This window comes from Microcebus murinus, chromosome 6, assembly GCF_040939455.1.
Source record: "Microcebus murinus isolate Inina chromosome 6, M.murinus_Inina_mat1.0, whole genome shotgun sequence".
In the NCBI taxonomy this organism is placed as follows: Eukaryota; Metazoa; Chordata; class Mammalia; order Primates; family Cheirogaleidae; genus Microcebus; species Microcebus murinus.
The window spans coordinates 12,975,251-12,989,907 of record NC_134109.1 but is presented as its reverse complement, the minus strand read 5'-3'; the positions used below and the strand labels follow the sequence as shown (position 1 = coordinate 12,989,907).

At 33.9% G+C, this 14,657-nt stretch overlaps 1 protein-coding gene across 3 annotated transcripts in view; it reads right to left on the bottom strand.

Annotated features, from left to right (window-relative positions):
* TC2N (tandem C2 domains, nuclear) overlaps positions 1-14,657 on the bottom strand; it is a 58,883-nt gene that overhangs the window by 18,110 nt on the left and 26,116 nt on the right. For all 3 annotated transcript variants that reach the window (XM_012773919.3, XM_012773918.3, XM_012773922.3), the window contains 6 exons: positions 13,239-13,314; positions 12,578-12,678; positions 12,064-12,180; positions 5,917-6,108; positions 5,459-5,573; positions 1,198-1,397 (listed from right to left, as the gene is read on the bottom strand). In XM_012773919.3, coding sequence (XP_012629373.3) covers positions 1,198-1,397; positions 5,459-5,573; positions 5,917-6,108; positions 12,064-12,180; positions 12,578-12,678; positions 13,239-13,314 — 801 coding nt within the window. The remainder of the gene's footprint in view (positions 1-1,197; positions 1,398-5,458; positions 5,574-5,916; positions 6,109-12,063; positions 12,181-12,577; positions 12,679-13,238; positions 13,315-14,657) is intronic.

The following is a 14,657-nucleotide window of genomic DNA, read 5'->3' as shown; positions in this document are numbered from 1 at the left end:
CCCCAATATATAAAACAGACATTAAAGTGCTTTGGTTGATATAAGGATGGAAGAACTTGAATCACATTTGGCTACTCTATCATGGTGGCTAAGGCTACTAGACAAGCCATAAAGAACAGATGATCAGTAAGAACCTTTCCAGAATTATTATTCTAACTAAAATCTCAACAAGAAAATAGAATCACCATAGAAGTTATCCTGAAAGTCATATCTCAAGTAAATTTCCTATTTCATTGATCCATGATAGTTGAGGTTTGATGATATAGGAAAACTTTAACTGAATTGACTTCATAGTCCTCATGGCTATCAAAACTATGATAGTTGTATGAATTCCTGAGTTCAAACTCTTTTCCAAATAAGAAAAAATGAAAAACAAAACTATAAAATCTTAAATTAATATTTTAGATAATATATATGAAAAAGTGAGTCATAGAATTGACACTAGTCTTTGAGAATTCATATATAATTTGAGAATTTCATGTAGACTATTAATAATATCTTGTTGTCAAGCAGAAGCTTTTAAACCAAGAATATGTATTTTAGAATTTAAATGTGGTTCAAACAATTATAATTAAGATAAAAGATAACGGACAGCTATTACTAGTCTATCAGAGTTAAGGAAAGAAAACAAAAAAGGAAATAAATTCTGGCAAGTAAGCAAGTGTTATGCTGTCTTACACAAATTGTACTAAGGATTTTTAAATAGATTATCCACATACTAGTAATATAACTATTATTAAAATTGGTGTTTTCTATGAATTTGAATCTAACATAACTAAGTTAACAGTATATAAAAAGTGCCCATGTTAAACATTAAATTGAAGATAAAACAGATTAAAGTAAATCTGATATCCAAAGTCCTAAGAAATATGACTTTAAATACTTAATGTTCTCTCCTTCTACAAGGAATGAGCCAGTAGTACTCAAAAACTGATCTTTCTTGGAGTTTTTAAAGTTGAAAAGCTCAGAAAAAGATGTAAAGATAAACCTGATAACTCAGAAATTCCAATTATTTGTATTAAAGCAAAAAGTCTGACAAAATTTGATTTTTGTGGCAACACTGAATTTTGCTTTATGATGCTAAAGAATTTTACTCTATTCAACTTCAAAATTATCCTATATTGCCTTTGTTAACCAACTATTAAAATGCATAGAAAAATATAAGGAAGAAATTTAAGATAAAAACTCCCTACTAACCTGGCCCACAAAGTGTTTTCTTCTCACAGAGCTTCGACTATAAAGCTTAATTAGAAAAACAATTTCTTTTTCACTCTGTATAAGTGGAAAAATCATAGTCTCTCCCCACTTTACTCTTCCTTTGGAGGCCTTCAGTAAACGTGTCTTCTTCTTATAAATCAACTCCCCTGAGCTAAACATGGCCACCTTCACAAAAAAACCTAAAAAATGAAAAATTATGATTTATAAAATTTTATTCAAAATACCATATAAGGATATATATCTATATATTATGCTTGTGGTAAAAATACAAATAAGTCACTTTTAAAGGTTTGACAAGCTATTGTCACACAGAAAACATCTCTAGTAAACTTTATAACTTTTACCACACTTTAAAAATAATCACTGTAACCTTAAATGAATTTAATCTTTCTCTGGCCTGAATGCCATTAAAGACTAGAAATGTAGGCATAAATAATAATAAGCAGTTAAGGGGTGCACATTGAAAAGGATTACACTAAACAGAGGTGCCAGATCTTTGGACAGCTGGAGGTATTTATTTCACAATATTATACAGATAAAACTATTTACTTGAGACAGAAGTTAAGCATATGTCCACTAGAGAAAATTGATTCTTTAAATAAATTTGAGATGCAGAGCTTTCAGTAATGGTAGAATAGCTTGTATGAACAAACCTTTCCATAAATAACAATTACAAACTTTGGAAAAAATATAAGAAACACTAAAGATTGACCAAAACCAGAAAGAAACTGCAGGGAAGTAACTCTTAAAAGATGGGGACTTCAGCCAGGCACAGTGATTCATGCCTATAATCTTGGTACTTTGGGAGGCCAAGGCAGCAGGATCGCTTGAGGCTGGGAGTTCAAGACCAACCTGGGCAACACAGTGAGACCCTGTCTCTACAAAATATAAATTAGCTGGGTGTGGTGGCACGTGCCTGTAATCCCAGCGACTTGGGAGGCTGAGGCAGGAGGATTGCTTGAGTCTGAGAATTGTAGGTTGCAGTAAGCTATGATCATGCCACTGTACCCCAGCTTGGGCAACAGAGCGAGACTGTCTCAAAAAAACTAAGATGAGAACTTCACAGAGTAAAATTCAGGTTGATATAGCTTTTTACCTAAGTATGCTCCCCCATCTGACTGACACATAATGCCTACAGCTCAAGCAGAAAGTGCAGTCTGACTAATTTGAGGTGAGAGAGCTGGGGCTGCCAGGGCAGCAAGAAAGTGAGGAGAGAACTCCCAGAAAGGAAGGAGCCACAAACTGAGGACTATGACCTGGCCATTAGCATTAGTAGGTCATTAAATATGAAATGTCTAATTTCGAATCAAAGTTTATTTTATTATATCTCAGACAAGAAGTAGTACAATTAATCAAAGTACATGCCTAAACTATCGACACAGTTTTGCCATCTTAATGGTAGAGCTTGCTTATGTCAGCAGTGAAGAAACCTGGAGAGTGGCTATGAAATCGCAAAAAGCGTTTTCCACAGCTGTTGAGAACTGAATATTTTTCCTTGCAAGTTGTCCAAAGCCTGGAAGAAATGGTAGTCAGTTGGTGCAAGGTCTGGTGAATACGGTGGATGACAGAGAATTTCCAAGCCCAGGTTCTATAGTTTGAACAGCATTGTTTGTGCAGCATGTGGTTGAACATTGTCTTGCAAGAGGATTGGCCTGTCTCTATTAACGAATCTCAGTTGCTTAATCACAAGCATCCTCATCATATTGTCCAACTGGTTACAGAACACATCTGCTATCATCGATTGACCAGGTTTCACGAAGCTATAGTGGATAATACCAGCGCTGGATCACTGAACAGATACCATTAGCTTTTTTTGATGAATATTTGGTTTTGGCCTTTGTTTCTGCACTTCAGCTTTATCCAACCATTGCACTGAACGCTTGCAAGTGTCAAAAAGATCCACTTTTCATCACACATAACAAGACAGTGTAGAAATGGTTCACCTTTTTGTCCTGAAAGCAAAGAAAGGCAGGCTTCGACATGATTTCTCTTCTGATGTTTGTTTAATTCATGGGGAACCCATATATCCAGCTTCTTTACCATGGCCCTTTGTTTCAAATGGTTCACTACTGTTGGAATAGTAACGTCAAACCTTGCTAATTCATGCATAGGCTGAGATGGATTCGCTTCCACGACAGCTTTCAGCTCATCATTATCCACCTTGGTCTCAGATCACCCACGTGGCTCATTTTCAAGATTAAAATCACCAGAATGGAACTTCTAAACCATGAACATACTGTATGTAAATTAGCCACATCCTTCCCCAAAATTTGGTTGACATTTCGGGCTGTCTGTGCTGCATTGGTTCCACAACAGAACTCATATTAAAAAGTAACACGAATTTTTGACTTATCCATGGTTGCACAAAAATTGCTCTAAAAAAAAAACTTTGAAAGATAATCACAAGCCAAAACATGCGTTTGAAAGAATGAGGATGTATGTTCACAATAAAAAAAAGAAAAACAAAAAAAGAAGACATATCAAAGTGAAATGTCAGAGATATCAACTGTCAAACTCAGTACTTCAGGAAATCGGACATTTCATACTTAATAACCTAATATAAAATGGAGATCATTGGTAATTCTGATTAGCTGTTTTGATTGAGGGAGATCACTTGTTTTTTTTTTTTCCCTTCGGCATATTATGGGGGTACAGATTTTAAGGTTTCAATAAATGCCCATTTCTCCCCTCCCCCCACAAGTCTGAGTCTCCATTATGATCATCCCCCAGACGGTGCACATCTCACTCATTATGTATGTATATACCCGCCCCCCTCCCCCCTCCCACCTGCCCAATAGCCTATTACTGTAGTATCTATGTGACCACTTAGGTGCTGTTCAGTTAATACCAATTTGCTGGTGAGTATATGTGGTGCTTGTTTTTCCATTCTTGGGAAACTTCACTTAATAGTATGGGTTCCAGCTCTAACCAGGAAAATATAAGATGTGCTATGTCACCATTGTTTCTTAGAGCTGAATAGTACTCCATGGTATACATATACCACATTTTATTAATCCATTCTTGGATTGATGGACACTTGGGCTGTTTCCACAGCTTTGCAATTATGAATTGTGCTGCTATAAACATTCGAGTGCAGGTGTTTTTTTTGTAGAGTGAGACCACTTGTTAATGTAATAAATGGCTTCTATAGACTTCTGTTGTCCTTGTTTCCTAGAATTAACTATATGTAGCCCTAGTCACTTATTCCAAGTTGAATTGTATTTGCTTATTTTTATTTTAGGACTTTTCCATCTATCTACATAGGTGATGTTAGTCTATATAGTTACCTTTTTGTGTGCTATCCATTCTGTTTTGATATCAAGAATATGCTAACCTCATTAAATTACTTTTTCCATATTTCTTTTATGCTTTAGAATAGCTTATATAGAATAGAAAGTATATATTCCTTGAAAGTTTGGTAGAAGTTGCCACTAAAATTATCTTGGCTTAGTGCTTTTATTAGAAATAGTTGTTACCTTTTCATGACTATTCTTTTACTCATTTTCTTCATCTTCTTGAGTTTCTTAGAAAAATCATGTTTTATATAGATGTCCAAATGAATTGATATAGTTATATATGTATTGTCTTATATATAGAATCCCTTCTAAATTTGAGATTATATCCTTTCCCGTTCAAAATATCATGTTTTCTGTTTTTTTGCTTGATCCAAACTGCTATGTATTTGTCTATTTTAATTATCCTTTCGAAGAAAACATTTTTGATTTATGTCTTCTGTTGTTGTTCCCATATTTATCAATTTCAATTTTAGCTTTACTACCTTAATTCTACTTTCCTTGTATTTGTTATTTTTCTAACTTCTTGAATTGAATGCTGTTTCATTTATTAATATTTTTAGTCTTTCTAGTTATAGTGAAAATCCATTGTTTTTGCCTGCTACTAGACAGTTCCCTTTTTTCTTTATAATAGGAAAAAGGAGCACTTCTATCCCACTCTTAGCCCTTTTAGTAGGACTTACCTGAAAACCTCCAGCTCTAGGAGTGCCCAATCAGGCCAAATGAATCAAACTCCTGGTTATGCTCAAAAACACAGGGAGAGAGGGAAAAGTGTTTCCAGGTTTGTTTTTGATATTTTGGGTTTTTTATTTTAAGTTAAAAGTAAAGTAAATATTTAAGTGATAAAACTAACCAAGATTTTAATCTCCATTTTAAGAAATGTAGGAAAACACTTTCTATTACGAATACTTTCTGAACATTTCACTTTGAACCACTGATATACTCACTCAAAGTCAGAGGTGTTGATGACATTGGTAGGTATTGTGCCTCAAGAATTTGTAACTGAATCCTGCTATTTACTGCTTGAAAACAAGTCCCCAATTCAAGTTCTGCATGGCAAACCTGCATATCAAAAGAGTGTTATTTGGTAAACAATTTTGGAATATTTCAAAATTTTGAAAATTCAAAGGTAAAAAGCTAAGGTTAGAAATTTTGAAAGCATTACTTTCTATTGACACTCAAAACCCTAAGTTATAAGAGAAAGTTTAAGAAGATAAATGCCACTGAACCCTGGCAAATATTATTTTTACATTAAAATATTATTATTGCTTCTTAAGATCCTTCCAGGTCCTCTAATATTCTATAGAGGTCAAGGTATCCTCTATCAAACAAATAAACAAGCTTAACCACTAAATAATTCTAAAAACATGAAATACTTTTAATATAACATACTATTATCACTTACAGAAATTTTTGAAGGTGGTGTTATATCCAAAGAGTAATCCATTTCCTGTGTGCTAAGAGTTCTGAGTGATAGTGAGCATTCTCCAATGGTTTTCTTCCTGGGTGTCTGGGTTTGAATCTTAAATACAAGCCTTACAGTTTGTAGACTTTGAAGTTTAATAGCAAATACGAAAGTTTCCATAAATTCAATAGCCTTAAAAAATAATAAAACATAAAATACATAAAGAAAAGCCTGATATGCCAATACAAAATAATATTTTATTTCTAAGAAAGGTATATTTAATTCTTTTTACAACAAAAAAAGTTTTTTAATGTAAATGAAAATGAGAAAGACCATGATATGTTTTTCCAGAGATTATCCTGAATATTACCTTTCTTAAATTCACAGATCAACTGTTTAATTTTTTAGGAATTCGAGTCAACAACACTCATCAGAATATAGCTTTTTCCCTTTTTGAAAATTTGATTGTTTTTTCATCTTTGGTTCTGGGATACCTTTCCTGATATTCATCACAATTTTTCAACAGTTAATGACAGTGCTTCATGATCTCACATGTGAGCACTCTCAGCATTCAAAATCTAACTTGCTCACAGAAATAATTCCTTGATAGGGAAAACAAAGGAAACCAAGGAAAATATGAGTTTAAAGTTCTATCTACTCTCATAGCATCCACCTCAAGAAGCAAGTCAGTGTTTTCCATGCTCAGAATATTTTTAAATGGCATTTTTGTTACTTTTAATATTGTTAAACCCTCAGCCTATCATGGGCTAACATCTTGATACTATAATGTTCTTTGCTGTATACTCCTTTCTACCTTTAGTGCATCCTTTTGAAAAGGAGCTCTTTTTTTTTCTTTTTTTTTTTTTTTTTTGCCTTTAGGAAAGGCAAGCTATCTGGACAACTAACATAGATATTTTGAATACAGGCACAGCTTGTTTTACTGCACTTTGAAGATGATGCATTTTTTTTTTTTTTTTTTACAAATTGAAGGTATGTGGCAACCCCATGTTAAGCACATCTATTGACGCCATTTTTTCTAACAGTATGTGCTCACTTTGTGTCTGTGTGTCACACTCTAGTAATTCTCACAATATGCCAACCTTTTTCATTATTATTATATTTGTTATGGTAATCTGTAATCAATGATCTTTGATGTTACTATTGTAATGGTTTACATATAAACCACACTCGTATAAGACAGGGAATTTGATCAATTAATGTAGTGTTTGATCGCTCCACCAACCAGCCATTTCCCTGTCTCTCTCCCTCTACTCAGGTCTATTTTCTGAGATCCAACAATATTGAAATTAGGCCAATTAATAATCCTACAATGGCCTCTAAGTGTTTGAGTGAAAGAAAGAGTTGCAGGTCTCTCACTTTAAATCAAAAGCTAGAAATGATTAAACTTAGTGAGAAAGGCATGTCAAAAGCCACAATAGGCCAAAAGGTAGGCCTCTTGTGCTAAACACTTAGCCAGGCTGTGAATGCAAAGGAAAAGTTTTTGAAGGAAAGTAAAAGTGCTACTCCAATAGACACAGAAATGATAAGAAAGCAAAGTAGCCTTACTGCTGATATGGAGAAAGTTTTAGTGGTCTGGATAGAAGATCAAATCAGTCACAAAATTCCCTTAAACCTAAGTCTAATCCAGAACAAAGTCCTCACTCTCTTCAATTCTATGAAGCTGCAGAAGAAAAGTCTGAAGTAGAGGTTGGTTCATGAGGTTTAAGAAAAAACGCCATCTCCATAACATAAAAGTGGAAGGTGGAGCAGCAAGCACTGATGGAGAAGCTGCACCAAGTTATCAAGAAAATTGAGCTAAGACCATTGATGAAGGTGGCTTCACTAAACAACAGATTTTCAATGTAGATTAAACAGGCTTCTATTGGAAGAATATGTCATCTAGGACTTACAGCTACAAAGGAGAAGTCAATGCCTGGCTTTAAAGCTTTAAAGGAAAGGCTGACTTTCTTGTTAGGGGCTAATTAATGTAGCGGATGACTTTAAATTGAAGCTAATCTTCATTTTCCATTCTGAAAATCCTAGGGTCCTTAAAAGTTATACTAAATCAATTCTGCCTGTGGTCTTAAATGGAATGACAAAACCTGGATGACACACCTGTTCACAGGATGGTTTACTGAATACTTTAAGCCCACAATTGAGAACTACTGCTCCAAAAAAAAAAAAAAAAAAAGTCCTTTAAAATTATTACTGCTCATCGACAATGCACCTGGTCACCCAAGAGCTCTGAAAGAGATGTATAAGAGAATTAATGTTTTCATGCCTGCTAATACAACATTCACTCTGCAGCCCATAGATCAAGGAGTAATTTCAACTGTCAAGTCTTATTAAGAAATATATTTCAGGGGGGGAAATGGGCATTTATTGAAACCTTAAAATCTGTACCCCCATAATATACCAAAATAAAAAAAAAATTTAAAAAAAAACAAAAAAAAAAAACAAAAAAAAAAACTCTACACTATAGATATAAACAAAAAAAAAAAAAAGAAATATATTTCATAAGGCTGCAGCTGGCATATTGATTCCTCTGATGAATCTAGGCAAACTAAATTGAAAACTTTCTAGAAAGGATTCACCATTCTAGATGCCATTAAGAACATTTATGATGCATGAGAGGAGGTCAAAATATCAACATTAACAGGAGTTTGAAAGAAGTTGATTCCAACCCTCATGGATGATTTTGAGGGGTTTAAGACTTCAGGACAGGATGTAACTGCAGATATGATACAAATAGCAAGACAACTAGCATTACATGTAGAGTATGAAGATGTGACTGAATTGCTGTAATCTTGACACAACTTGAATAGATGAGGAGTTTGTTCTTGTGAACAAGCAAAGAAAATAGTTTCTTGAGATAGTATCTACTCCCAGTGAAGATGGTGTGAACATTGTTGAAAATTACAACAAAGGATTAAGAATATCACATAAACTTGGTTGACATAGCAGTGGCAGGGTTTGAGAGGATGGACTCCAATTTTGAAAGAAGTTCTACTGTGGGTAAAATACTATCAAACAGCATCACATGCTACAGAGAAATATTTCGTGAAAGGAAGAGTCAATCAACACAGCAAACTTCATTGTTGCCTTATTTTAAGAAATTGCCATACTACCCCAAGCTTCAGCAACCACCATCCTTGATCAGTCAGCAGTCATAAACACTGAGGGAAGACCCTCCACCAGCAAAAAGATCACAATTTGCTGCAAGCTCAAATGATCATCAGCATATTTTAGCTATAAAGTATTTTTTTTTTTTTTTTTTTTTTGAGACAGAGTCTCGCTTTGTTGCCCAGGCTAGAATGAGTGCCGTGGCGTCAGCCTAGCTCACAGCAACCTCAAACTCCTGGCTCAAGCAATCCTCCTGCCTCAGCCTCCCAAGTAGCTGGGACTACAGGCATTCGCCACCATGCCCGGCTAATTTTTTGTATATATTAGTTGGCCAATTAATTTCTTTGTATTTATAGTAGAGACGGGGTCTCGCTCTTGCTCAGGCTGGTTTCGAACTCCTGACCTCAAGCAATCCGCCCGCCTCGGCCTCCCAGAGAGCTAGGATTACAGGCTTGAGCCACCGCGCCCGGCCTAAAGTATTTTTTTTGAGAGAGAGAGTCTCACTTTGTTGCCCAGGCTAGAGTGAGTGCCATGCCGTCAGCCTAGCTCACAGCAACCTCAAACTCCTGGGCTCAAGCAATCCTGCTGCCTCAGCCTCCTGAGTAGCTGGGACTACAGGTATGCACCACCATGCCCAGCTAATTTTTTTTCTCTATATATTAGTTGGCCAATTAATTTCTTTCTATTTATAGTGGAGACGGGGTCTCGCTCTTGCTCAGGCTGGTTTCGAACTCCTGACCTCGAGCAATCCGCCCTCCTCAGCCTCCCAGAGTGCTAGGATTACAGGCGTGCGTCACCATGCCTGGCCACTATAAAGTATTTTTACTTAAGGTATGTACATTGGTTTTTTTAGACAGAATGCTATTGTACACTTAACAGACTATAATATAGTGTAAACATAACTTTTATATGTACTGGGAAACAAAAAAATTTGTGTGACTCACCTTATAACAATATTTGCTTTATTGTGGCGGTCTGGAGCTGAACCTGCAGTATCTCCAAGGTATGCCTGTACTGTGCCTCAATTTTTACTCCTATTGTAATAGCTTATGTCTGTACAGCCAGAATTGTGTCTCTGAGAGTCTCTCAACCACTGAACTATTTTTCTCTTTTAGAGTCTCAAGCCATACGATGACACTAATAATATATTATACATAAAATGTTTAATGAGCTTACAAATTAAGCAAGTGTGCTAGTTTAATTCACATTTTCCATATTTTGCCACAATTCAGATCTCCCAAACAACTTTATATATAGTCATAAAATTTTAAATGTAAAGTTCTATATTGGTTTTAATATAGGAACATTTTCCCCTAACTTTTCCAAAGTTAACTTAGCCTTATTTGAAAATCAAAAAGTAAAATTGTTTAATTCAGAAAATATTCATCCTTGAGTGTCAGGATTATAACCAGAGCTAAGATGTATTTCTGTCTAGACTTTCAATGATGCATATTTTCATAAAGTGAGATTCTAATATATATACATCCATTTTGATTACTACCTTTTTCAATTATTAAGAACATTTTTCTATGTCCTTAAAAACTCTTCCCAAATATTATTTTTCATAGCTGCCTAATATTCTATAATATAGTGTAATGGGTTGAATTGTATCCCCCAAGAGAGATATATTCCAGTCTTAACCCCCCAGTACCTCAGAAAGTGTCCTCATTTGGAAACAGAGTCATTGCAGATGTAATCAGTGGAGTTAAGAAGTAGTAATGCTGGAGGAAGGTAAACATCTAATCTAGTATGACTGGTATCCTTGTAAGAAGATGGCCATGTGAAGACACAGAGACACGGGTAGAATGCCATGTGAAGATGGAAGCAGAGACTGGCATGATCTACAAGCCAAGGAATGTCAAGGATTGCTGGCTATCACAGAAGATGGGAGAGAGGCATGGAACAGATTCTCCCTCAGAGAAGGAACCAGCACTGCTGACACTTTTGCACCTTCTCTAAAGCTGTGAGAAGTAAATTTCTGTTGTTTTAAATCACTTGGTTGTGGGGCAGTACTTTGTTATGGCAACCCTAGGAAACTAATACACATCAGTATACCATCAAGTTTCTCAACCATTCCTCTCTATGAGATATTTAGATTGTTTTCAATTTTTCCACTACAAAAAAACTGCCAAAAATATTTTATATATATTGTTTATATTTTAGATTATTTCCATGGAACCATTTCCAAATAGAATTATTGTGTTAAATATTACAAATATTTTAAGGTTTTGGTGTTTATTGTTAAAATAATTTCTAATTCAGGATATTATGGGGGTACAAATCTTTTGTTTATGTGAAATGCATTTGACTCACTCTGGGTAAGCTGGTTACAATATAACTAAGTTCTTTATTTTAAAATAAAAAAAATAATTTCTAAAAAGTTGTATGTCTTAGAGTGCTTATAAAATGTTTCTTAATTGAATGAAGGAGAGAAGGGAAAGCAATATGTAATTTAAATTTGTATTTCTATGATTTAATAGAGTAAATTTTTATATGTCGATTAATCATTTGAATTCTTATTTTTAAATGATACATCTTTTAGAAGATGCTTTTTCATTTGCATAAATAACTTTTTAACTCATATCAAAAGACAAAAATGAACATGTATTTAAATTAATGTGAAATCTAGAATCTATAAAACCAAACTCAGGATCATAAGTCTCCCAGTTACTAACTGGAAGTATTTAAAAGAAATTAATTGCAGTCATGCAAATATTTTTCAAAGTCAAAATGGGCTAGGGTAAAGAGAAGACAAAATTTATTTCCTTTCATACAAGAAAAGTAAACATGTTTCTTAGATACTGTTCATCTTCTATATGTTTTAGTGATTATGATTTTCTTTTTAAATGCATCTTAATATTGGACAATGAAATATCAAGTATTTTTGAGACTTAAAATTGTCTTTTCATAGCAAAGGTATACAGTTTGTAGTTTCCCCAAAATAAAACACTTTCTTATTCTGATTGTTTACATGGATAACAGTGACAAATGTGATAAAAACAGAAAAGAAATTCAAACACTTACATTGGAACCCTCCTTGGCTGAAGACTTGAAATGTACTGGTTTGGGCAATGTCAGTATTCCTTTTATAGAAATAGTAGGAGTATCTCCATAACTAGAGGGCCAACTTAAATCTCTGCACTAACAAAATTAAAAATACAATTTGAATTTTACAAAGGACTCTGACAATACAAATACTTGATGCATTTCTTGAATTAATGACTTTAGACAAAAACTATAAAAATAAACTTAAATCTCTACTGAGACCTCATATTTCATCCACATTAAATAAATTTTCATATTTAATATTCTAGATGTCATATCAATTTCCTTTTTGAAGTTAAAGACACACACATACTTCCATCTTAAGATAGATTTTTTGGATGCTTTATTAAATACTATTTTCTGTAAACTACTATAGAATCCCAAATTCCAAAAATGATACTGGCCCATTCCCCAGAAAAGGGCAACAGTAGATGCCCACAATGTCTAAATATTCATTTTGTAATAAAAGTTGGTATTAACTATACTAATTTACCTGTAAAACTGTGATCCAAATTTGCTCTACTGAAGAATTATAAAACAATTTCACATTCAATCTCCCCAAATCTCTTTCATCTCCTGATAGAGTAATTGTATCTGAATTGTAAAAGGACAAAGATGTTTGAAATACCGTGCAATCCTTCCAACCCAATTAAGCTATAATACAACCCAATTTTAAGAGCACAACTGAAAAACGCCACAATTATTTTGTAAAGCTCTCAATTTAATAAAACAAAAATCACACTTCACTGTTTTTATTAAAGCAATAGGTATAAGATATATACTATAAAAAGCATATGGTTTAAAAACTTAACCCAATTGCAGTGTGAGGGATTTAAATTAAAACTAACAAACACCTGCCCAAATAACATTTATATGGCCTTAATACTGTATGCTTCTGGAAATTCCTTCACATATACACTTTTAAACAAACAAAAGATATTTAACTGCTTCATTTTTTTAAAAGATGCATTCATACTGGAATACTGAAAAATGGACCATGTGATCTGAGTATTCATATACTGATAACACTGCTAATATTTATATATAATCATCTGGAGTTATTTTTTATCTTATCATATAAACTTTCAAATTACTATTGAGTAGAAATAATTCTCTTAAGAGTATAAAAACAGGATACTTTATTCATTCCTTACCCAGGCTTCTGTTACTCCCCTGAGAATTTTTCCTTGAAGAAGAACTACTGGGTACACTGGACAATGAATCATGTCTCTACAAATAAAATTCTTCTTTAGTCAGAAATTGCATATGAAAAGTTAAGGAGTTTTAATACCCTCAATACCCACCTTAGTATCAAACTGCATGATAACCATTTGACAATGTTACTGGTCATAATTTCCCACTTGTAGACAGTAAAGAGTGGGGGGAAAAAAGAAAAGCTTTTTGTGTGCATTATCAGGAAAATCTCAAATATCTTACAAGATAATATATTGGAAAGCCTTTGTTGTTTTTGCTTTGGTTTTGTAATAAGGAGAATGATATTACTGCTTATGTTTCACACTTGAAAGCATTAATGAGAATCAGAATATATTTGGAAGTACCGTTACCTAAAAACCTGTAAAGCAGCAGTTATCAAAGTATGGTCCCCTCTGGCCCAGCAGCAACAGTATCACTTGGGAACATGGTAGAAATAGAAAATCTGGCCCCATTGCAGGCAGGGCTACTGGATCAAAAACTCCGGGGTAAGGCCTGGCAGTCTGTATTTTAACAAGCTCTTCAAACAATTCTGATGCATGTTAAAGAGTTGTTGCAATAAAGAACTAAGTCTGTAAAAATTTAACTTGAGTGAGGATTAAGGATTATTTAGAATACATTCCCATTTTATAAAATATACATACATGGAAAAAAGTCCACAAGTTTATATAACAATATTTCACAGTGCTTATACTCAGTTAGAGAAAATACAGGTGATTTGTCTTTTTACTTTGCTTATCTCTACTAATTTTATTACTTGAACTAAAACAGAAACATTTTTTAAAATATCAAAAAAAGAATTCTCAATTCCATTTCAAAAACAGGAGGACAAGTGTTAATGTTAGTGAATAAAGTCCTACATCGCAACAGAAATGCTAATCTTTACCAGCTAGCTGGTTATGTTCAATAAAGTTAAATTAATAAGCACTTTTAGTTATACTATTTTTAAATACAGACTGCCTCAAAATTCCCTGAGCACATACCAACTGAGAGATATAAACTTCATAAAAAACACAAAAGAAAAACTACTGCCGTTTAGTAATTAAATGATAAATGATACATGAAGTATCTCAAGAATGGAAAAACAAGCACCACATGTACTCGCCAGCAAATTGGTATTAATGAATCAACACCTAAGTGGACATATAGGAATAACATTTATCGGGTATCAGGCAGGAGGGAGGGGGTAGGAGGGGATAGGTATATACAAACATAATGAGTGAGATGTGCAAGGTTTGGGGGATAGTCACGCTTGAAGCTCTAACTTGAGGGGGGAGGGGGCATGGGCAATATACATAACCTTAACATTTGTACCCCCATAGTATGCTGAAATAAAAAAAATAAATGATAGTTTCCTAAAA